The 23,627-nt window shown below is 53.5% G+C and overlaps 2 protein-coding genes and 1 non-coding gene across 5 annotated transcripts; 1 reads left to right on the top strand and 2 right to left on the bottom strand.

Moving 5' to 3' along the window:
• Positions 1-77: 77 nt before the first annotated feature.
• Positions 78-10,432, bottom strand: PCGF2 (polycomb group ring finger 2). 3 transcript variants are annotated; one of them, XM_054593729.1, is made up of 10 exons: positions 10,403-10,432; positions 4,560-4,711; positions 3,907-4,003; positions 3,559-3,614; positions 3,425-3,475; positions 3,090-3,198; positions 2,873-2,927; positions 2,687-2,782; positions 1,606-1,686; positions 78-1,099 (listed from the first exon to the last, which is right to left on the bottom strand). In XM_054593729.1, the coding sequence occupies exons 2-10, from the start codon at positions 4,669-4,671 to the stop codon at positions 722-724; spliced, it is 1,035 nt and encodes a 344-aa protein (XP_054449704.1). In that variant the 5' UTR covers positions 4,672-4,711; positions 10,403-10,432; the 3' UTR covers positions 78-721. The 3 variants fall into 3 exon arrangements, with proteins under 3 accessions (XP_054449704.1, XP_054449705.1, XP_054449703.1); XM_054593730.1 differs by lacking the exon at positions 10,403-10,432 and adding an exon at positions 10,087-10,176; XM_054593728.1 differs by lacking the exon at positions 10,403-10,432 and having other exon boundaries at positions 4,560-4,851.
• A 3,580-nt stretch (positions 10,433-14,012) lies between these two features.
• On the bottom strand, positions 14,013-14,086 carry TRNAN-GUU (transfer RNA asparagine (anticodon GUU)). Its single transcript has one exon. It is a non-coding gene; the product is annotated as a tRNA-Asn (tRNA).
• An 822-nt stretch (positions 14,087-14,908) lies between these two features.
• On the top strand, positions 14,909-22,836 carry PSMB3 (proteasome 20S subunit beta 3). The gene is made up of 6 exons (XM_054593731.1): positions 14,909-15,007; positions 15,339-15,523; positions 17,666-17,773; positions 20,151-20,328; positions 21,736-21,830; positions 22,707-22,836. Exons 1-6 carry the CDS (start codon positions 15,005-15,007, stop codon positions 22,753-22,755), a joined length of 618 nt encoding a protein of 205 aa, XP_054449706.1. The 5' UTR covers positions 14,909-15,004; the 3' UTR covers positions 22,756-22,836.
• Positions 22,837-23,627: the final 791 nt, after the last annotated feature.

The raw sequence follows: 23,627 nt of genomic DNA, 5'->3' as shown, positions 1-23,627 counted from the left end.
AAATGATGCAAAGGCCACACACACGGGGGGGGGGGGGGGGGGGCGGGGGGAGAGGCAGAACTATCTATTCTTTGCACAAAGTTGCCACTGCAAGAGGAGGAGGGAAGGGAGATACCATCTCCACTGCAGCTTACTCCTCACAACCAGGGGGTAAACTGCATTTGTAAAAGGCACTGTCTTAGCAAGTTGCTGGACATTCAACATGGAGGAGGGGCTCCGGGGGGAGGGGTCCTGGTTGGCTCAGGGCAGGACAGCAGCCAAGATGGGGAGAGAAAGAGGGTGGACCCCAAACAGAGCCAGAGTTGTGCCTAAAGCTTTGGGGGCTGGTGGCCCCCCAACACCCCATATTCCTTGGGAGGAGGATGGGGCAGAGCTTCACTGAGCCTCAAGTGGCCCCTCCAGTCCAGCCAGGCACCCCCAAAAGAAAGTGGAGCAAATTCTACAAGAACCCCTAAAAATGAACACCCATCTCCCACACATACACATACACATAAAGTTTGTTTCCTGTGGCATTTAAATTAATCTGGTTGGTCCATAGAAAATAAGTATGTATATTTGGTTTTTCCTATGTACATATATATATAGATAGATTTATTTATAAAACCCGCCCCCCTACCCCTAAGGTGGGAGGAGCTGGGGAAAGTAGAAGAGGTGGAAAAAGGAGCCCAGAAAAAGTGGAGGGTTGCAAAGGCATGGCCGGAAAGGGAGGAGGTCCCTTTCCTCAAGTTAAGGGGGGCACAGGAGCTCCATTGACAGTCATCTTGCGCCCCCTGCTGGTAGAGGATGTTGTCTGCAGGCAGTTCGAGGCGCCCCCGTTGGTAGCTGTAGTGACCCCACTGGCTGCTGAAGGGGGAGTGGGGGAGGTAGGGTGGGTGGCCGGGGGCCCGTGGGAGCTGGGAGAGCCATGGGAGGGGGTGGCTGGGCTGGGCAGGGAGGAGGAGGTGGCCGGCAGGGTGGCCGGGCTGGGAGCCTTGTCGCTGACTGACTCACACTCTGATGCCCCACTGGTGTTGGTGCCCTCGGAGGGGGTGGGTGCTGTAGGCAAGGTGAGCCGCTTGCAGGCTGGCTGGACCCGATACTTGAGGGGGAGAGGGCCGTTCTGCAGGGAGAGTCGGGGGAAGACAGGCGGGGAAGGGCGGGGAAGGGGCGGGTGTCAGGAGGAAGGCTAACCAGGCAGCCCTCCTCCACCTTCCCCCGCATAGCGCCCAAAGAGGAAGAAAGGAGACCCGGCAGAGTGGGAGGGCCTAGGCAAAGCCAGACCGAGCACTGCACTAGCGGGCAGGGCAAGGCAGGGCAGGGGAGACCCTGTAGGACCTGCGACTGGAGACAGAGAGAGGGAAGCCAAAGGGCAGAATGCAGCATTTACTCCTCCACAGCCACCAGACCCTCTCCTCTGACCCCAAACTGGGGCATGGAATCTGCCCAAGGACCCTCTTCCTTTGACTGTGGGAGATCATCAGCGAAATACGACCTCTCTGGACATAGCCAGCTCAAGGGACAAGAGATGAACTGTCTGTGATTAGTTCACCACAGGGTGGCTCCTGTGGTCGCTGTGGGCACAGACATATGCCAGGCCTGCAGGGGTCCCCTCCCGGCCCCGCTCACCCGCCGCCAGGGGTAGATGTAGGCAATATCCATGAGGGTGTAGTATTCCTTCAGGGGCTCGTCCTCGTAGAGAACCTCCACCTGGAGGAGGAGAGGGAGCACACCTTGACCCGGGGGGAGGCTTAAGGCCCTGGCATCTGGCCAAGAGGATCCACACTAGGAGTCTGGGGGCGTGGGACAAAGTGAACTTGCAGGTAGGTGGTCCCTCATTATTCTGCGGCTTCATGGTAGATGTGACTTTCCTATCAGAGTTGTCACAACAGAACTCCCGACTACCAGGTGGAAAGGCATCCAGAGAAGAGACCCACATCTTTAACAACCACCCCCCCGGTCCCCAGCCATCCACGTAACCATCTGTGTCCCCCTTAAATCCCTGGCAGGCCCCCCAGAGGAGCTAATGGGCAAAGAAAAGGCCCTAGTGAGCACTGGCTCTCCCCCAGGCTGCACCATGGGATCACCCAGGGCGCTTTAAAAAGATACCAATGCTTGGATTTCACTCCCAGAGATTCTGATTTAACTGGTAAGATACGAGTTGTTTTAAAGCGCCCGTGATTCTGACATGCAGCAAAGTTTGGGATCCACTGTCCTAGACCCTTGACACTCAAAGTGTGCTCTGGAGACCAGTAGCACTGGCAGCACCAGGGAGCTTGCTGGAAATGCAGAATCTCCCGCATCAGCACCTGCATTTCAACAAGATCTCTGAGGGATCACAGGCACATTCAAGTTCAGGAAGCAGTGTCCTAGAGTTCTGCAGGAAGCTCACCGCTCTTCCTTCAGCCAGCCGGCCCCAGGTAAGACCCTGTGTTTTTGCACACATGCTTCTGCCACAGCTTGAGTATGCAAACTTGCATGCACACATACACCACTTTGTTCCCATGTACCTTTCTGCACACTGATGTCAACAGATGCAGACGGCCCCGCCCTAATCTTGGTTTCAATTACCCTTCTATTTGGGCTCAATTATGCAACCAGGTAGGCCCTTGGTGACAAGCAGCCAGCCCTGAACAATGGCTGGGATGCGCAGACTGTCAGACACACCCAGCCACAGACACTCACTTTTTCAAAGGGCCCAGGAACTCACCTTGTACTTGCTGGGCACATCCATCTTGTTGCGAAGAAACTTGGCAAGATGCATGACGGTCATAGCTGCTGGACATCGCAGGAAACGCACCCCTGTCTGCCAGGGGAGAGGCACCCAAGGGCTGTGGCCCGCCCCAGGCACTCTCTCCAAGCCCACACCCGACTCCTGGGCAGGCCCAGCACTCACCTTCTCCTTGTCCCCGTCCCCATTCTCCAGGGGCCCCTTCTTCTCCTCTCGGTCCCTGAGGGAGGACAAAGAATGAAACTAGGGAGACCCTGGCTCAGGCAGGATTTCCTAGTACATGCATCCAGAAGGCCCTCCCTTCCAGGGGAATAGAGCCAGGGTGGGAGAAGAGGGAGACCCAGCCTAGGACCCCGAACGACCAGGCCTAGGGCAGACTTGCCTGACAGCTTCGTAGAACTCAATGGAGAGGCTGACAATCTCATCGTCACTCAGAGCCCCCTTCTCCTGCTCCAGGACCTCGCCACGGTCCTCGTTGGAGCCATTGGGGACTGCCAAAGGAGAGAACTCTGAGGGGCTGGCCGAGGATGGGGGGAAAGGAGCCCCACTGAGGACCCCGGATCTCGGAGCTCAGCGGGGTGAGCCCAGCCATCCTCTGGGCCGGGGACACGGCGTGGTGTGTCGGGGACGGACAGCTCCGTGCATCCAGCCCTCACGCCTGGGGCAGTGCCACACACACACGTGGCCCCGGGCCTGGGAGCACATACATGAACTCACCCTCTGTCAGGGGGTACGCTGCATAGAAATCCCGCCGCCGTTTCATCTCGTCTGGAAGAGGGAAGGAAGTGGGGTGAGGGAACAGGCTGGGGAGTGGGGAGTGGTGGGCAGGAGGAGGAAGGGCATACGGGTACCTTTAAAAAGCCCAGGGACCAGTTTGTAGACAATGTCTTGGAGGGTTTTGTCAGATCTGGGGGGAGAAAAAACCACAGGGCCCTATTAATAACCCTCTTACCCCGATCTCCCCAGCCAGGGATCCCACTTCTCACCTCCCTCGCTTAGATTCAGGGCCCAGCACTGGGGTCCCTGTAGACCTGGTCTTTAGTCCTCCAGTACTTCTCAGGTGGATACAACCCGGAGGAAAGGAAGAGGCCCAGTCCTTCTCCCCCACCTGCCACCTTCGCTACAGGAAGGAAGGCTGAGGGACAGAGGGGAGCTGACCCAGAGGATCGCAGGGGCCGGAGGGGCAGTGCCAGGCCCACCTGATGCTCAGCAGCGGCCGGGTTTTATGGACCTGCACGTCACACATGGGGCAGTACTTGTTGGTCTCCAGGTAGCGCACGATGCAGGTTTTGCAGACTTTGGGGTACAGAGAGGGAGAGAGAGAGGAGAGTCACAGCCTTAGTACCGAGGCCCAGCCCCCATACCCCCAGTTCAGGTTCAGGTATTCCTTCTCCACCTTGCCCCGGCCATTCAGGCCTGTGCAGAGGGCCGACGTGGTCCTGCTTCGGACAGAGGGCAACTGCCTCGCATCGAACCTTGGGACAGGACAGACCTTGTATGTGTGTGAGGCTAGTGTTACGTGTCATGTATATGGTGAGCCCCAGGTAGCAGGCTCCCCTCATGGAGCCTGTTGTTCCACATCTCCTTTGCCCCCAAGCCCATGGTGCACACCAGGGGCACCTGCGTCTTCAGGGGGTGAAATTTCAGCCCCAGAGATTTCCAATCAAAGTCCCTGAAATGAACTTCTGGGCTGAAACCTCCAGTTTTCCCTCCCAGGCAGCCCCTCGGTGACCTAGGGACCCCCACCAGACACATTCACTTTCTGGGGCAGAACCTGTGCTCTGCCTTCCCTGGGCAGTGCCCCTCCAACCTGGGCAGAGGTGGCCTACCCCGAGAAGCCCGCCCAACTCACAGGAATGCAGGCACTCCACGATGGTAGTGGCGTCGATGAAGTACCCCCCACAGAGGGCACACATGAGGTGAGGGTTCAGCTCCGTGATTTTGATCCGTGTGGTCCGATGCATGATGCCCGGGAGGGGAGGTGGGGGGCTGGGGAGCGCCACCCTGGGCAAAGGAAAGTGGAACCAGAATTCCAGGGGTCCAATATCCTCTTTGCGCCCAAGGCCCTTCCTCTTTGCCTTGGGTTGGGTGCAAGTTAAGGGTCCAGTTCTTTCTGGGTGCCAGGGGCTCTGGAGATTCATGCAAACTTGAACAGCAAGGCCAGGCTCCACCTCAAGAGCAGCAGGAAAGACTAAGGTTAGACCACAGGAAATACTACCCAACTCTCCAGAGGACGTAGGAGGCAGGAAAATGGGAGAGAACAGGCTTTTTAAAAAAATCCCTCTAATCCCAATTCATATTCACTCAAGTGAGTGGTAGGAGCTCTGAGGAAACTCAGCTAAATAAGCCAGTGACCTGAACCTCAAGAAAATAAAAGGGAAGCAATGAACTGCCCCCGCCCACTCACCCCTTTCACACAAGTGCTAGGGCCCTGACGTGGTCTTTCTGCTCCATCCCCACCCTCCTTCCATCCCATCCACTCCTCCTCCAGGAAACACAGTCCGCTTCACGTCTGAAGGGCACCCCTTCACTTGCCCTTCTGGCCCTGCACCCAGCCCCTGCCCCAGAGGAGCAGCCCGGAAGTCCACTGTAAGCTGACCACGCAGGTTCCAGGCCTGGTGCTCAGGCAGGAAACACCGAGGAACACACAGCTCCACCTGTGTCCACAAGCCCAGGAGTCCAGGGTCCCCCTCCCCGTGCACATGCAGGAATTTCCCCATGTGGGCACTGCCACCCACCGTCTCACACCTGGTGGTGGCACCTCGTCTGCAACCTGTCCACAGACTGTCCAGTAACAGACCACAGGCTAGATGCCTGCCAAAGCTGGGCAGGAAGTTCCCCGTCCCCAGTCCCTCGGAGCACCCAGCCAGGCTCTTGGCAGGGCCGGGGGAGGTCAGGCCGATCCCAGCTCTGGACTAGCTGATGTTCTTACTTCTTGGTATAAAAATCAAAGCTGCACAGAGAGGGGACTGCCCCTCCCTTCTTCCTCTTTCCCAGAGTAAAAGCCCAAGGGGTGGGGCTTGGGAGGGTGGCCAAGCCCCAACGGCTCCTTCACAACCTACACCCTTCCCTCCTTTCTAGAAACATTTCTAAAGCTACCACATTGGGTTTTCTAGGACCAGAAATTCACAGCCGGGATCAGCAGTTTCTATAGAGACCCCAGGATGAGTTTGGCCAGGACCCAAACAGCCAACAGAGGTTGGCCAGAGACCGAAAGAGATGGAGAGACACAAAGGCCACACGTGGGAGAAACACCAATGTGCAGGGCAGACGGAGAGGAACAAACGAGCAAGCCTGGAGAGCCAGCGCAGATGCAGTGGCTGAGCCCTGCAGAGCTGGCCGGGGGACGGGGTTCCCGCCCCGTAGAGCGTGGCCGCCTTCCGCCTTCCCTGCACAGGTCCCCCCTTCACAATTATGTAGCAGGCTTGCTGGCGATTACACTGTTTGGTCGTTTCCATAGTAATTTCATCCCTGGCAAAAAGCCCAAATATTATTACAACCATCCAGAGGAAAGAACAAACACCAAGTGGCCGTCTCACTGAGTGTGTGTAACATCCGTCGGATGTGTACGTGCCGCCTGGGCCTTCAAAGTTATTTTGTGTGACTGCTTGTCCCGCGCGCTTGTGTGTCCAAATGAATCTGTGTGCCTGCGCAGGCAGAATCAGGACTCTCTGGGGGCTGACAGTGCTGGGGGTCCAGGTTGCTACCGGCGAATGTCATACCCCCTTCGCTCTCTTTCCCTCTCACATATACACACATGGACAAACGCACAAACACGTGCTTCACACGGCCACAGCCACCTCACTCACACACTTACGTTTTCAAGCAGACACTTGCTCTTAAGAATTCCCTTCTGGTTCCTGTCTGGCAGACTACGACCTGAACACACAGGGCCCCACAGGCACTAGGCACATGGCCTTGACCCCCACCCTCTCACTTCCACAGGTGTCTGTGCGCATGCAGACCCAGACTAGCCCTCAAGTTCCTTTCTAGATGCATGGATGAAGGAAAAGAATTGTGGTGCTTACTGAAGGAATAAAATGATCCTCCATCTCCCCTTTAAGAAATGTGACACTCCCCCCGCCCCCCACCCAGAGCCTCAGACTGTTACCTCTGGGGCTGGGGAGAAGCCCTGATTGGTTCCTCACCTGATTGCCATGGTTACCTGCAGAGCCCTGCTAGCAGGTGCCAAGAACCATAAACAAGAGTTCTGTTCCCCTAAGTACCCCCTCCCCACCTCCCCATCCCACTAGGAAGCCCTAGGGCCCTGCAGCTGACACCCAAGTCCTCCACAGCTGCAGCTGGCTGGTGTGCTGAGAGAAGCAAAGGAAGAGGGGTGATAGTGGCTGGACCGCCAGCATCACTTTAGGGAAGAGGCAGAGAGATGGGAACAGCCTGAGGGAGACAGAGACAAATCCAAGATGCAGAACAGAGAAACCAGAGGAACTGGGAAGTGGCCTCTGTGGAATTCTGGAAGCTCCTAACAGGTCAGTCCCAACCATGTCCGCATAGCGAACATGAGCACCCTCTCCCACCCCCAATGCCTTCCCCCAACTGAGGACCAAGTCCTTCTGTGTCTTCTGTCCCCAAACTGCTGTCTTTGCAAGGGTACAACAGTTGGGCGGAACCTTGCTTCTGGCCCTTGGGGCCCCCTGGCCTTGGCTATAGTGGCAGGAAAGGAGATTGAGCAGCACCCAGCTCCAACTCCTCCTTGCCATTCAAGGCCAGCATTTGTCTTTCCTCATCCTCAGAGTCCCCTCCTAATAAACTCCGCCCCCCCCCAACCTGGCCAACAATCTCTTCATTTTAACCACGCTCTTTCCGAAGCTCCTCCAGGATTTAGGCCTCTCTTGCTGTCAGTTTTCTCATTTTCCCCGCAGAAAAAGCCAGGCTCTGATCACCCAGAGGTCCCCCTGCTCCTCTGGATGCCCAGCTATAGCAACAGGGAAGGCCCTCAACAGACAACCTCCGGGTCTTGGGAATTCACTCAAGGTCACATCCAGACGCCTAGAATTGCAGAGGTAGAAGGGGTCTTGTCAGTATCTTGTCCAATCATTTCATTTTACAGATGAAGAAACTTAGAAAGAAGTGACTTGTCTCAGGTCACACAGCAATGCAGTGGCAGCCCTTGGACTAGAAACCGCCTGACTCCCCGTCCAGTGCTCTTTACACACTGGCACTGAGGCCAGGCTCCTGCTCATTTAAGATCCACTAAGCCCGGCCTGACCCCGTCCAGGCAGGTGGAAAGTAGAAGGACACCAGGTTGCTTAGCAGACCACTCAGTGAGCCTCCTTGGAGGGGTCAAAGTCTGCCCAAAACATGACCGTCAGCACACACTCTCACCTTCGAGTACGAGGAGGCGGCAGAAGCCTCACCCCGCTTCTATGGTACAGATAGGGAAACTGAGGCTGCACAGAAGCACAGAGAGCCAGAGTGTACTGTCAAGACTCAGACCCTAAGCCCAAGTCCATTCCTCTCCCAACTGTGCCGGTGCAATTGTGCAAGGCTCATGTATTTGGGTGGGGGGCATGGGTGTCTACCTGGGAGCACTGGCAATCCCTCAGCCTGGGCTCACTCTACTCTCCCTCCCTTTCCCATGACAAAACCCCAAAATATACACCCAGAGTTACAACTGCCACATACACACACACAGCCAGACATACCCCCTCCATCTTTCTCACACTCACAACACACAAGGCCAGGCAAACACAACACACACACACACACACACACACACACACACACCCCTCCATCTTTCTCACACTCACAACACACAAGGCCAGGCAAACACAACACACACACACGGCCAGATATTTGGCCAGACACGGCCCATCACATACACAGCCAGACCGGAGCCTGACCCACATTAACCAGGTGCATGGCCACCTCCACCCACCCCATCCAGAAGCAGTCAGACACCCCTGGCTAGAACTGGAGCTGCAAACACACACTAACCTTTTGTGCATCCCTGGTCCACCCAGTGTAAATTATAACATGAGTCTTCTGAAAACAAAGACAGTGCGGCTCCCAACCTCCACTCTGGGGGCCAGAGACTAGAGGGGTAGGGTGGACATCTGACTTGAACAAAGATGTAACCTTTTCCAGTTCAGGCTCTCTCCATTCCCATGGCAACAGCTCCATCCACCAAGATCTCTCAGGCAAGGTCAGGGCAGCAGAGAGCCCCCTTCCTGCCCACCCCTCAAGACTTCAACTTGAACCCCACCCAGCTACACAGTGTCTGGATCCTGAGTCCCAGGTCTGCTTCCTGCCTAAGACCGCAAGCCCCAACTCCAAAAGAGGGAACCCCTGGGAAAACCTCACCACCAAAAAACTGCAACAGAGCTGGCTTTATGCTTCTTTTCCAAGTCCTAACACCTTGGAACTGAGTGGAAGAGGGAGGAAGAAGAGAAATGAGAGTTTCAGGAACGGATACAAACTGCAAGAGGCCCAGAGACGGAGGCATCAGAACCGAGTGGAACACAACCAAGGAACACTACCTACCCCCAGCTACAGCCCTGGAAAGACTGAGGCAGCACGAAGTGGGGGTTGGGGGTAACTCTGAAAGACAAAGACCAGGAGCCAGCGCGGGGTAACACTTCCACAATATTTACAGGCAAATACACCACCCCAGACCTCCTCCAGCCATGCGGAGCAATTCTGGGCAGATGGGGGCCGTGGAGGAGGGGGAGAGGCAGAGGCATGCCTGGCCCCAATGCGGAGACAGGAGGGGCAGGAGTGTCTTCTTGCCGAGGGGTCCCACCCCCTCAGAGCTAGCAGCAGGAAGGTCGGGGGAGGGGGGTCAGCCCGGCTTCCCAGTGGGAGAGGGGGCCGGTCGGTCCGACCGCTCCTACCTCCGCTGGACGTGGGAAATACCGCCATAAATCTCCCCCACATCTCCATTCTACCCCTTCCGCCCCGGCTGCCCCCGGAGCCTGGGTCAGAGGATCAGGGACCCCAGTTACCGGGTAGCCGCTCCTATCTTGCCTAGAGCCAAACTTTCGTCGGGGCCCTGGGAGGGGTGTTCCGGAGAAAGAGGCTCTGCTTAGGTGGTTGGGGAGGAGGCGGGGCGGGGGGGGTGGTTAGGGAGGAAGGGACCGGCTGGGGGAGGTGCCCAAGAGGACCGGGACCCGAGCAGGAAAGAGCGCCCTCCCCCGGCCCCGCAGCAATAAAAAAAGCATGTCCCCTTCCTCCTGGCCCCCAGTCCCTGCACGTCCACGACGCCCGGGTATCCACAGAAAAGGCTGAGAGCGACCCCTCCTCAGACCGAGGGCACTAGTGGGATGAAGCCAGGGCGGCTCTGAGGACTAGAGGAGCAGAGATCCACCCCAGCATGGAGCCCCAAAGCCTTTGTGGCTGCCTCGGACCCTCCCCCTCGCTACCTCGGGAGCAGGTCTAGGAGGGGGCCGAGGCACAAAGAGGTGGTGGTCGAAGGAGATGCCAAATCGTTAGAAGGAGAATCCACTTCGGCCATCTTGGAAGGGAAAAGGGGAGAAAAAAAAAGGGAGAAAGAAAGGCGGACCCGGCGAGGTAGATCGGGGCTGGCGGGGGTGGGGCGCCGACGCGAGCAGCAGGCCCGGCTCGGAGCCTCCTCCTCCCACAGGGATGTGTAAAGAGGTAGTCCCGGCCCCTCATCCCAATCCCCAGACGATTACGAGGTAGTAGGAGGAAAGGGAAGGGCAGTCCGCGTCCGCTTACCTGGGTCCGGGGTCCGGTGGCTTTCGGGGAGGGGGGATGGGAGGGAGGGAGGGAAGGGAGGGGAGGGGAACCCCAGCCGTGTCGCTCGCTCTGGCACGGGAGGGGAGAAACCTACGGTGAGAAAGGAGTTTGTGAAAGCGGCTTGGGGTGGGAGGGAGAGAGGGGAGGGGAGGGGACGGAGGGGGGAGGGGAGGGACCGGGTCGGGGGGGGGGGACAAAATGGCTTTTTTCCTCCAGACAAGAGTAGGTCCCGCCCACTACTCATCCACGTGACCTCATTCCTTCAGGGTGTTTGCAGAGAGGGGCGGAGGTGGGGGGAACAAGCTAACGCAGCTATCCCCCACCGGGCACTGCCCCCCCCAAACTAGGACACGACTTCACCCTTCTCAAACAGCCCCTGACCCCAAAGAATGAATCCTCCTCTCTGTTACACTCTGCAACTCACGCCTCCCTCCCCCAAAATACGTGTGCGCCCCCCACCCGCCCGTAGCTGGGGCGCCCAGAAAATGGTGAAATAAAGACTGGGCTGCATGCACCGTGGCTCGCTTTGCAGTCCTCTGTTCTCGGCTAAAGGGCGCTGGGCTCGGGCGGGGGACGCTGTCTCCTCAGCCATGCGTCTGGCTTATTTTCACTCACCCTAAGTAACACTCCCTTAAAATTAATAACTGCAATTGTAAGAGCATGTCCTTCCTACCCTCCTTGCCCCTCTCGGCGGCCCAGTCACCAGCTCTAAGACGCAGAACCCCGGGACCCGACTGGGGTTCCTCAAGGGAGCAAACCGCCTGCGGACGGAGGGAGAGGAGGCGGGGGGCGGAGGGGGGACTTGGTCGCTGGCGCCCTGGGCGTGGAGAAAAATGGAACGCAACCTGGGCCGGGAGATGACCTGACGACCAGGATTCAGGCCCCAGGCCCGGGACACAATAACCCTGCGGAATGGGAGAGGCCGGAATAAACTAGAAAACCAGGCGCCGGGGCTGGAAAGTGGGCCCGCGCTTTTTTCCCCTGCATCGTGCTTGTTCCCGCATTTTGCGCTCCGGCGCCTATCGCGCTCCGCGCAGTTAGTGCGCCTCCTTCGCCGCGGCGGCGGCGGCGGCGGCGGCGGCGGCGGGAGGAGTCCGGAGAGCGCAGAGGCGACTAGTGCCCGCCGACCCCTACCGTTGCTCCCGGCTCCACCCCAGGGTTCGCGCTTCTGTCCCCAGTGGATCCCGCCACGGGGAGAAAACGAGGAGTGCGGTTTGGACAAGCCGGATGGAGCGGCTGAGGGTGGCGCCGGGGAAAGCTAATCGATACTACGTTCCGGCGACGACCGTGGGCCTTCCTCATTAAAACGGTCGATACGCTTATTCGTTAGTCAAGATTTATTGGGGATGGTCACTGTGTCTGTCCCTTCAAAGAGCTCGACCATCCGGCCAGACGCGCCATTAAGCGCACTGACGGTGGCTGGTTCGAGTTACGAAATTAGGAGACGAATATTCGGACAGCTTCGAAGTGCTTGCCTCCTCCTCTTCCTTCCCTTCTCGCTCACAGCGCGGGCCGACCCGAAGGCTGAGGCCCGCGGACCTCATGCTTTTGATTGGCGAGCAGAGCAGATCTGCGGACACTGGCTGCCAAGTGACCCTAGCCTCAGCCTTCAGCGCACACCGGCCGATCGGGGGTGGGGAGGAAGAGGAAGGGGGAGAGATATTTCCTCCCAGAGGGGGGTAGTCTGAGAACCCGCAGGAGAAGGGCCGGATCTGGTCACCTGCTCCCCTGTGTTTGCAAGCGGAGACGCGGAGTTCGCCTCCTCTCTTGGAAAGGGGACTCTTGGTGTGGACATGTTCACAGCCCCTAGGACGTGTGCCGCCTGCATTTTGGACAGTGCCAGGGAAGACCCACGCATCCTCCTCTGTCCTGCAAGTCGCCCTTCTGAGAGCGAAGCGCAGCAGGGACTCCTGTTCTGCCACTCTTTTGGGGCTAGAAGATCCGGAACAAAAGAAACCCAAGCGCTTCCTAACATCTCCATCCCACTCACGGTCGACATGGGCATCCAAGGGGCTGCCCTTGCATGTGTGTGTATGTGGGGGTATCTGCTACTACCTCCATCTGAGTCCCCACTGCAGCTCTTTGATCCTGGAGTGCAGCCGGAGGGGACCACCGTGTTCACCTGGGGGCCATTTACTTGTTCCTGTTATTAAGGCGCCAGTCACGAGCAAACCGCAAGACAGAAGAAACATGCTGAAGACCCCACTACCCACTAAAACTTTATTTTAATCATTTCTGCCCTGGGCAGCTGGTCCCGTATCCCTGGCCTTTCTGGTTTAGCATGAGAACCTTCTGACTTAGCCTTCCCAACATCTGAATTTGTCCAGTGTGGGGACAAAGAAGCACCTGTCAGATGTCAGTGCGAGTACTGCGCTAGGCACAGGTAACATAAAGCTGCTCGGCTTTTCCCTGCAGGGCGCTCACAGGCCAATGGGGACAAATCTGGAGGGTTCCACAGTCTGTCCGGTTAGCTCCCGTGGCCCTCCGATGGACCCCAGCAGCTGTGAGTGAGCCAGGTAGCAATGGGTGAGCACTGGGCAAGGCTTTCAGAAGAGGCCCCTTTTGAGTCCAAGCTTGAGAAGAGACCAGATATCAAAGAGAATTATTTGAGAGAGTCCTTTGCTTAGCTCTTCCATAAAAGTAGAGACGCCCACCTACACCCTCAGATGTAATTCTGCCTCAGATCTTAGGTGCTGATGCCTTGCCTCAGTCTTAGTTGTATCTGATGTGATCCTCTGCCTGACAACTACTCATCAGAAGAGTCATTGTGTCTGTCACGGACTAGAAACTTCTGGAATGGAGGAACCTGGGAAACCTAGGTGATTATTTCCGGCACATACTAAGAGCCACTGCCAGGATCAGATCCCTTCGAAGATGACGACAATGGTAGGAGAGGGCGGTAGCTCCTCTAATGATTTTATGACTGTCTTTACATCTGTCCTTTCCTTCTGCAAAGGTGAGACATGTGTCTCCCCAAAACGATGTCCTTTGTCAGTTTCTGCTTCTATTTTCCAATCCCCCTCACTTGTGCGTGTGTATCTGGAAAAAGTTTTGTTGTTCTTTTCCTTTTTCTAATGCGTCCTATTAACTGCTTCTCTTTTCCTTCTCTTCATTTCCCCCGGAGCTGCCTACAACTCACCTCGCCTATTTCCTCTGTCATATTCACTCTTGTCTCTCTGTGTCATAGCTATGTTCTCTCTTTCTCACCTTTCTCTTCATCCCTCAGTTTGTTTCTGCCTTTGTCTCTTGCATTTTCTTCCCTTTCAAATGTAAGACTGTAACATCGATTGAGGCTGACAATGGAAAGTTGTCCACCTCCACTGCAAATTCATTCTTAATCCTACGAACAATGCAACCTGAACCGTATTGCGTAGGTAAACCTCTGGCTGTTTCCCTGCGATCCAGATTGGAGGCGGAGCACAGAAGAAAGGTGCGGAAGAAATTACCCCATCATTAACTAAACAACAAATTTTCTAACACAATGACCCTCTGATGTGCTACGGAAAAGCTGTTTCTCCACCATTTGAACACCAAATTTGGCTTTTCAGCTGTTGGAAGAATTATGTTTAGGAGGCGGGAAAAAACACAGCGTCCCTGGGTGGGCTCGAACCACCAACCTTTCGGTTAACAGCCGAACGCGCTAACCGATTGCGCCACAGAGACCGCGATAACTGTTGAGGTGGCAGAGAGCCGAGTCAATGATAGTGAGGCTGCAACGAAGCGGAAGTCAGAATGGAAATCTTGCAATGGGGCAAAAGAAATCGGATCCCGGGGGGGAAGGATCCGGGGTGGGAAAGTGTCAGGACACGCACGCCTCTCCTCCTTGGGCTCTGGAGGGGTCGGCGCCGGCTTCCTCCGGATCTTAGATAAGGGAAATGTCGTACGTTTTTGTTAGTGACCTGAGACTCCGGGATATCGTGAATTCACCTGCTTAGAGTCCCCCAAAGCACAACAATTTTCGGCCTACAAACCTCCCCGATGCAGCTGAATCCCTGCCGCTGCGGAATACCCTCCTCCTACCCCTCCCCTTCGCATTATTAAATATGCACCTAATGGGCCCCTCCTAAATACCAGACACCGTTCTAAGCCAGTTAATGTCCAGAGCCTAGCACAGTACCTGGCACACAATAGGTGCAAAGATTTCTGGAATAAATGAAACAAGCTAGCATGGGTAATAAGCTCGACCCATACATCGTGTTTATAAGCAACACAGCAGCCCTTCGCCTGGGGCCGCAGCGCCGAAACGCGGACTTCAGCAGCCCTAGAGCACGCGAGTCCGGTCCCCAGTCTTCCAGGTCCTGAGACCGGTTCCTCCACGATCCCAGCCTGCACCGCGACTACAGGTCCTTCCGCACTCACAGTGACTTTTCACTTTCTGCTTTCCAGTCTTCGTTTTGGCTTCTCAATCAAACCTCCCATGCTTATGATTGACATGGGAGCTTAACCAATAGAAAACTAAAATATCCCGGAAAGGTCGGTCTTTCAGCCAATAGAGAGAAAACAGCGAGGGTGGTTGCACGGTGAGGTCCGTAGCGGGTTTGCTGGAATTGTGGCGATTGGAAGTCCTACTACACCGCAATCATGGTGAGATGGGGCTCAAGGAGAAGGAACACCGGGTGGGACTGAGGAATGGGGAGGAGGTCATGGGAAGTTTGAGAGGCGGAGAGGGCTTGGTGGTCGGCTGAAAGAAGCGGCTCCGGTTTGAAGGGGTGTGCACCCGGGTGAGGATCATGGTGGGTGAACGCGGCTCCTCGCAACCCCATAGGGCTGATCTCCGAACTGGAGTTCGGGACGTCCAGGCCCCTCCAGAATGGAGGACGGTGTGTACAGAAGTCTCCGGATCAGGGGTTGGGCCGGGAACTCTGGCCGCGTTTGGCCCCTCGCTCTGTGAGCCCCTCCACTCTGTCTGTCCTAGTCTATTATGTCCTATAACGGAGGGGCCGTCATGGCCATGAAGGGGAAGGACTGTGTCGCCATCGCAGCCGACAGGCGCTTCGGAATCCAGGCTCAGATGGTGACTACGGATTTCCAGAAGATCTTTCCCATGGGCGACCGGCTCTACATTGGCCTGGCTGGGCTAGCAACCGACGTCCAGACCGTGTAAGTGTCGGGGGTCTCTGCCCACACCCAGGCCTTTTCTTGGACAAGAGTTGCCTGGCGTTGTGAGTAGCCTGGTTGCTGGTCATCTACCAAACAGCTCCCGTGAATCTGAGTCTTTGCCGAGTACCGTAAGTGACACCGAGTTGTATTCTAGCCAATTTATACCAGCATTTACTATGTGCCAGACTCTGGAAAGCACCTTACCTGAATGGACTCATTTAATCCTCTTAACGACATCACCATGGCGTTGCCCTGTTTTGCAGATCAGGGAACCCCGGGTCTTGCCCAAGACGCAAGCTAATGAGTATCAGCCAGGATCCCACACAGGCCTCTCTTAAGTCAAAGTCTGCGCTCAGTCCCTGAAGAACTTCAGGTCTAATTGGGAGACAAAGCAGGCGTACAGAAGGATAACTGACCCCTGAGGAGCTGGTGTTTATTAACTTCTAGATTCGTTATCTAGATTAGCAGTTGTTCTGTGATTTGAGACAAAGGAGTGTCTGGTAGATTAAATAGGTATCTGTTGGGATGGTCCTAATGGAGTGGTAGTGTTGGGAAAGCAAAGGAAGGCATTTCGGAGAGTTGTTACTGGCCAGCCTTTGTGGCTACTTGGATATTGTGAGTCCAAAGAATCATTCATCAAGGTTGGGGTTCATGTCATTTATCTGTTACTAGTGTGTAGGCTAGTTACCTGGCATGTAGGTAAAATGTTTTAAAGATGACTTCTGTTTTGAACATGTTGACTAAAATAGAGGAATTGAGAGGACTAGTTTTAGAGGGAGGTGATGACTTTGAGTTTGACACTAATTTTGAGGGGACAGAGGCATGCCAGGTAGAAACATGTTGTGAGCAGCTGGGGTAGGAAATTATATCTCTGGGCTGGAGAGGCATTGGTGAGAGTCTATGGACTCAGGTTCTGGAGAGACAAAACAGAGGGAAAAAATGAACACCATGTCAGGAGCCGAACTGTGTAATTAGCAGCGGGGTTAGAAAAGAAACCAGAGGAAAAGAATCAAGATAGGGTTTCAAGAGGGAAGGAGTGGTCCCAGGCGATGACAAGTCCTGCAGGAAGCTGGTGGCCTAAGAAGCAGCAATTCCAGGACTTTGTTTCTGGAAGATCAGGAGACCAGTTCACTAATGTAGGTGGAAGCTAGGCAGAAAGTTTTTCTCTCTCATTTCCCTTAAAACTCCCTAAGTCTCAAGAACACGTAAGTTGGAAATCCTTCCGGCGGTCTCATTCAGCCAGTCGTTGCCTTAGGTTCTGGTGGCATCAGAAAATGATAACGTAGCGTTCTAGTCAGTGCGAAGGAGGCCCCCTCAGCCTCCCTCTCCAGCACTGCTATTCTCCTCACAGCATTTCCTTTTCTTCAGGATGTTTTTCTCACCGTGTTTGCTTGCTTGTGGGCAGTAATTGCTAATTTTGCTAGGCCTTCGCTTTCTCACTTTTAAGGTGAAGCTAAAGTCGTGTCTGAGGCTCTTTGTTCCCGTGGCCTGTGACTCTTTGCTTTGCTGCTGGCAGCTATGGCATTAGTCTGCATCCAGCAGCGCGCTGTCCCTGGGCTCTCAGACGGCACTGGAGGAGTCCTGGCCTTTTTTCTTAGGCACGTTCCAGTCCCTTAGCTGCTGCTTAAGACACGTAAGACTTTGCAGTTTTCTAAGCACCTTGTCATATACCCACCCACATATGATCTCACCACCACATGACTTATTTTTTCCCTCATCTTATGGATGGAAAAATTAAATTAGAGGATGAAGGATTAGCCCAGGTGACATCTCTCAGCCCGCTCCTCCTTCTGCTGTCCGCTGCCACGACTAAGTCTGCAGCGTGCTCCTGCCAAGAGTGTAGAAGGAAGGAGCTGTGCATTTTATTGTTGTTAGTTATTCCTCAAAAAAAGAGGGTGAAAATCTTCTCTCACAAATGAATGGGAAAAAGGGTTAGTACAGTGGTGTGCTCACAGGTGTTAAATGTTGGACAAGTCCTGAAAAATGGACTTGAGGTTGGAATTCTGGTGAGAAAATCACTGGGAGGGGAAGAGAGGAGTCTTGGCAAGGGCTTTGATTGTCTTCTACATACCTCCTGACCGCCACAGATCGGACACTAGGGGGCAGTCAGCAGTGACTTAACTAATTTTTCTCCTCCCACAGTGCCCAGCGCCTCAAGTTCCGACTCAACCTGTATGAGCTGAAGGAAGGTCGGCAGATCAAGCCTTACACCCTCATGAGCATGGTGGCTAACCTCCTGTATGAGAAACGGTGGGTGGAAATGTAGCAGGTCCAAGAATAATGTTTTGTTTAACATGGTTTTGTAATAAGGACAAGATGCCGTAGGAACTTAACTCAATTTGTCTATGGTACAATTGGTTACGTTATATGTCATTTCTTAAAGTCACAGAAACTATCTACAATGTTAAGTGAGGATTTCCTGTATAGCCTGGGACTTGGAGAATCAGAAACCTTTGATGATCACGTACGCAGGCAGTATGGAGCAGTGCCCAGGAAGGGGATCCCTCCTCATTCCCCCATTATTTGCAAGACAGTATCTTTATTTTATGGGTCTGTTTTCAGTGGACCTGACCACCAAATGGGAAAGAAAGGGCAACTTCAGAATGTAGGGAATGCAAGTAGCAAATAAACTTCTAGGCAACAGAATTAACCACCCCCGGAGAACCCTGCGGTCTCCCAGCCAGGAGCCACCCGTACTCCAAAGCTAATTCTGTGACATAGATTTTTTGGAACAGCAGGGAACCTAGGAATTGGGTATGTTGATTTTTGTCCTTTCTCTTTAAGGACTTTATGATGAGAAAAGAAGGGGCATAACTGTAGAATTCATTGAAGAAACTGGGATGGAATTGAAAGGAGAAGGAACCCCATAGGTCCATCCCCACCCACCTCTGGGCAGAGCAGGGTGGCGAGAACACAAGTTGAGCTCTTTTCTTCTTTTTCTCTTTTTCTTTTTTTGTTTTTAAACTTTATATTTGGGAATAAGGTTACACTATATAGAAAGAAGCGCATGAGTACTCTGTAGCTTTCAAAACTAAGTCTTTGCTACCTGGAGTGATATTACTGCCTTTTTAGTATTAAAAACAAAAAAAGGATTACTTTTTTATTTTTAAATTTTTTTATATGTGAGTTAATATCCTTAGCTGTGAATTGTCTGCCATATGTGGTAACCACATTGATCAAAATCCCACATTGAGAATGGCTTAACAAAAGACTTTTTAAATTGATTTATACTGGGGGGGGGAGTCTTAGAAAGTTATAAAAATTAACTCACATTAAGATATATATTTAATGGCTCATTTTTATTGAAAATAATAAAAATACAGACATTAAGGCTGACCTGGAAAATTCTGGATTCTCACTTGCTATATCCAGGAGTTTTCTCTACAAGCCCAACTACAATCATTGGTTTTCCAGCCAGATAGGCTAATGCAGTGATTTGCAAAGTTGAACAATGTGCAGACCATTTTTAAAGGAACAGCTTCTCATTGACCCCAGAGAATCCATCCAGGTGCCTCTGTTTGTGAAAGGCTGTAGGAAAAATTAAACACTCACCTTTGGGTGGTACCTTGGCAGCAACGTAATTGGAAATGCAAATGCAGGCTCTGAACTGTGTTATATTTGGTTTTAAAGTTATTACCCAGATTTCACTTATATGTGGAATCTACAGAAAAAAATAAGCAAGCAAAATAGAAACAACCAATGTTGCCCCAATAAACTCAATAGGAAAAAGACTGTTACCCAGATAATCCAGGATATTTTTATACTAGCTTTATTTTCAGCTTATGGAGAGGAAATTCAAAATTTTAAATTTCTTACAGAAATTGATAGCCAGGGATCTGTTTGAGAAACACCAAATTAAAGCACCTTACCCCAACCCCTTCCTCTACCTTAAACTTATTTTTTTAGAATTCTTTTTTATAGAGGTATAACTTAGAATCACGGCCTTAAAAATTACTGAGGGCCAAAATAAGATACGGATAATGCCTTTTTACTTAGTTTTTATGGAGGATAGTAGCCATTAGTTTTCAAGTATTTTATATGTGACGATCCCTCAGATTGATTCTTCTCAAAGTCCAGAACAAGTTTCTGACAGGCCGCTAGTTTGTGTGGACAGACAGAATGGCCCAGCCCACTGAGTACCCTTCTTTGCCTTGCCTAGTAGGAGGCTCAGAACAAACCTTGTGTTCAGTCTGTGTGTCTTGTATTCTGTTTTAGTGGTTTCATTTTATTTTTCAGTGTTTTCCTTATAAACTGCCTCAAATCCCTTTTTGAAAGGAGTAGAGGTATGGATGTATAAATAGAGGACTGAATGGCGCTAGGACCTGGATTAGCATAGGGAAGATTAGAAGATAGCAGAATTCCCAAAGAAAATACGAGGAAGAGAGGGTCAGGGGTGAGAAGGATGTGAAGGTAAATGTCAGAGAAAAAAGAAGGAAAATCTTGGAGCGTCGCCAGATGCCAGGAGAGGGGAACGAATTTACCCGAGTGGGCCGCAGGGAAAGAGGACCTTCCTGTGCACGCCCTCCGTTTTCCTCCCTGGGTCTGGGCCAGGCCCTTGTTTGAATAGGCCTGAACAGAACGGTGAGTGTTCTCGAATTCTGGTTTCTCTCTGCTCCTGGCCCCACAGGTTTGGCCCCTACTACACTGAGCCAGTCATTGCTGGGTTGGACCCGAAGACCTTTAAGCCCTTCATTTGCTCTCTAGACCTCATTGGCTGCCCCATGGTGACTGACGACTTTGTGGTCAGTGGCACCTGTGCCGAACAGATGTACGGGATGTGTGAGTCCCTCTGGGAGCCTGACATGGTGAGTTGGTTGCATGGAGTGGGCTGGGCTCTGAGGTACCCTCCCCTCCTTGGCCATCAGGGGAAAATGTGTCTACCTTGCAGGTAATGGGGGGAACGGTGCAGGGAGGAGAAGGCCACAGCTCTGAGCCAGACAGCCCGTCCGCCAGCGCCTTGCTTGGGCTGGCTGGCTCCAGGGCAAGTGTCTTCTCTTAGGGGACACCAGTCAGTTATTTGTTACAACAAATAATTCCTCACATTGGGTGTTCATGGGTTTTACGTTAATTCATTTAATAAACATTTAATGCGGTGTAAAGTGTAGGGTTAGAGGCGGCTCTACAGAGTGGGCTCTGGAGCCCGGTTGTCTGGGTGGGGAACCCAGCTCTACCCACTTAGTTCTGCTCTTGGGTAAGTCAGTTTACTTCTCTGCCTCCCATTTCTCAGCCGTAAAAATGGCAGCCCAGATAGAACCCATGTTATATAAGTGAAGGTGTGCGAGAGACACATGCAAAGGAGGGTCGTCTGCTGTGCCCGCGCTGTCAGGCTCTGGAGAGACCAGGTGGTCCCTCTCGGGGCTTACTGCCGATGCCTGCATACCTGGCGAGATGCAGTTCGCAAGGAAGGGGAGGAAAGAAAAGGCCTGGCTGGCAGAAGGAACAGCCTGTGCAAAGGTGCAGGTGGGGTGCGGGGTGTCAGAGGCTGGAGAGCGTTCACTGTGGCTGCTGGAGCGTGGGCGGGACATCCGGGAGAGGGCGCTCCAGAGTGAGGTTGGGATGCGACTCCGAAACGCCCTGAATGCGATCCCAGGAGTTTGAACTTTCTCTCTGGGTGCGGTGCCAAAGGCAGTAAGGAACCTGAGGGAACCCATAGCCTGCAGGTAGAGGGGACAGGCTACTGTGGTCACCAACAGGAGGCACTGAGGTCCTGAGCAAAGACTGGCGGTGGGAGGGCGGGGCAGCCAGAGTCTGCAGGACTTGGTCATTTAAAACAGAAGCGAGAGAGGTAGAGATGTTGAGGACTCCTGGGTTTTCTGGCTAAACCAAGAGAGAGAGTGAAGGAGGAACAGGTCAGGGTGGAAGTGTGTTGTCATGGCCAGACAGCTGTTTGAGGTACCCATGGACACCCAGGGGGTGGACACCCAGGGGGAGAGTCCAGCAGACAGCGACATGGGGCCAGATAAGGAGTCTCACGTCCATTTTACGGGAGAGGAATTGAGGCTTAGTAAAGGGACATAGGACTTGCCCAAGGTCACACTGCTGGTTGGTGGAGGAAGTGCAGGGCTGAAACTCCCTTACACAACCCTGCCTCCTTCTGAGAAGGCGCTGAGGGGTCCCACCTGGGGTCCTTGAGCCTAGAAGAGAGACCCAAGGAGCCAGACCAAGCTTGGGTCTGAGGCGCTGGGGACTGAAAGACTTTGCTCTGTCGGCAGGACCCAGACCACCTGTTTGAAACCATCTCACAAGCCATGCTGAACGCTGTGGACCGAGATGCTGTGTCAGGCATGGGAGTCATTGTCCACGTCATGTGAGTATGAGCTGGAAGTCTAAGAGCGTTGCAGACGTTTCCCTCTTCCCCTCCCACACAAACACTCCATCTTCCCAGCCCTCTCCACACTCCTCCCCCGTCAGGCGTGAGACAGGGCTTTTGCGGCAGAAACAGGATCGCAGAAATCCATGCTTCCCTAAGGGGGACAGCTGGGAGCCTACCCAGGTTCCCCTGGCCTTTCACGCGAGGTCCCACGACCCTGAGTCTCTCCCCTTATTCACAATAGATGTTTCTTTCTCTAAGTGTCCCCAGTCTCAGGGATCTGTGTGGTAACGAACCTACTATATAGATTGATCAAAATCCTGGGTGGATCCCTTCCCCTCCCCCAACTGCCACTAGTGCGGGGCCCACAGCTGCGTGAAGCTGGGGAACTCCCTTCCAACTCCCAGTCTGCTCTTTAACTGCCAGCCCCTTTCTCCTCTTAATTGTTCGGGGCTGTCAGCAGGAACCCGGCTGGATGAAGTAGGTGTTCTGCTGCTTTCCTTGGGTACATCCCAGAATAAGCATTTGGACCCTTTTGTAATGGATTGGGACTGACACAGAGAATTGATCACTCCAAGGCTCTTTTATGTTCATGGGGGTGAAACCTGTCACATCGCCTTCCCAAGGTACTTGTTCTCCGGGCCGGGGGGAGCTCCTTCCCTTCGAGGGCTTCTGGGTCCAGCTGAGTCATCTCAGCTCCTGATGGTTCCACCTATGGAACCGTCACCAGTCCCGGTTTCTCATGCTCCCCTTCCTTGCTTTGGGCTGAGGGAACAAGCTGACATTCACCTACATGAGCAAACCAGTTCAACCAAGTCAGGACAGCCACTTGCTCTGCAGTCTAGATGTTTTGTGATTTTTTTCCCTCTGCAGTGAGAAGGACAAAATCACCACCAGGACGCTGAAGGCCCGAATGGACTAACTCCGTGCCCACAGCCCATGTGTTTTATGTTTTGTTTTTGTTTTTTAAATAAAAGTTTTTCTTTCACTCCTGCTTGAGTCTTTTCCCACAGCTCTCCGTCCCCAGCTGGGCAGTTACAGAAAGCTACCCAGGGTATAGCGCAGCCCTCGGGTGTTCTGACGCACACCGAGCCCGGGCCCGCTGTGCTGGGTCCTGCCCGCGCACACATCCCTTTACACATCCCAGGCGTCAACCCTTGTGGCTTAGGGTAGTGGCCTTTACCCTCATTTAAGGGCAGTTAAGTAACTTGCTCAGGAGCACTTTAACCAGTGGTAGCGCAGAAGTAAACCCGTGTCTCATTTGACTTCAAAGCCTAGAATCCTTTTCGCTCAACCCTACCAGGAAACCCTTAAATCTTCTTTCACTGTTTCCGGCAGAAATTTGGCCAAGCACCCACAGGAATGTCCTGGACACGTGTTTCTTAACCTTGGCTGCACATTAGTCACCCAGGGGGCTTCTAAAGCAAATCACTTTGATTCTAGTCCTCGAGATTCTCAATTGGCCTTTTAAAGGGGCTTGAGCACCTGTTTTTTCTAAAAGTTCCCCAAATGAGTCTACTTCACAACCTACAGTGGATGCCCTAATAAGCAAGTTTGTATAGCATAGAGGTTCCCAAACTCCAGCGTCCGTCGCCTGGAAGGCTTGTTAAAACAGTTTCTGACTCAGATCTGTGCAGAGACCTGACAATTGACATTTCTGATTCCCAGGTGCTGCTGATGCTGCTGGTCTAGGACCCCACTTTGAGAACCATTAGATTTTAAGCTAAAAGAGTCTAGACTGAGAATCTGAGGTACACCCTTTGAACGAGGTGACTCGTTCAAAGTCAGTCTTAC

This window comes from Pteronotus mesoamericanus, unplaced genomic scaffold (assembly GCF_021234165.1).
Source record: "Pteronotus mesoamericanus isolate MK-2021 breed Mesoamerican mustached bat unplaced genomic scaffold, CSHL_Meso_final scaffold_476, whole genome shotgun sequence".
Classification (NCBI taxonomy): Eukaryota; Metazoa; Chordata; class Mammalia; order Chiroptera; family Mormoopidae; genus Pteronotus; species Pteronotus mesoamericanus.
This window is presented reverse-complemented; position numbering and strand designations above follow the sequence as displayed.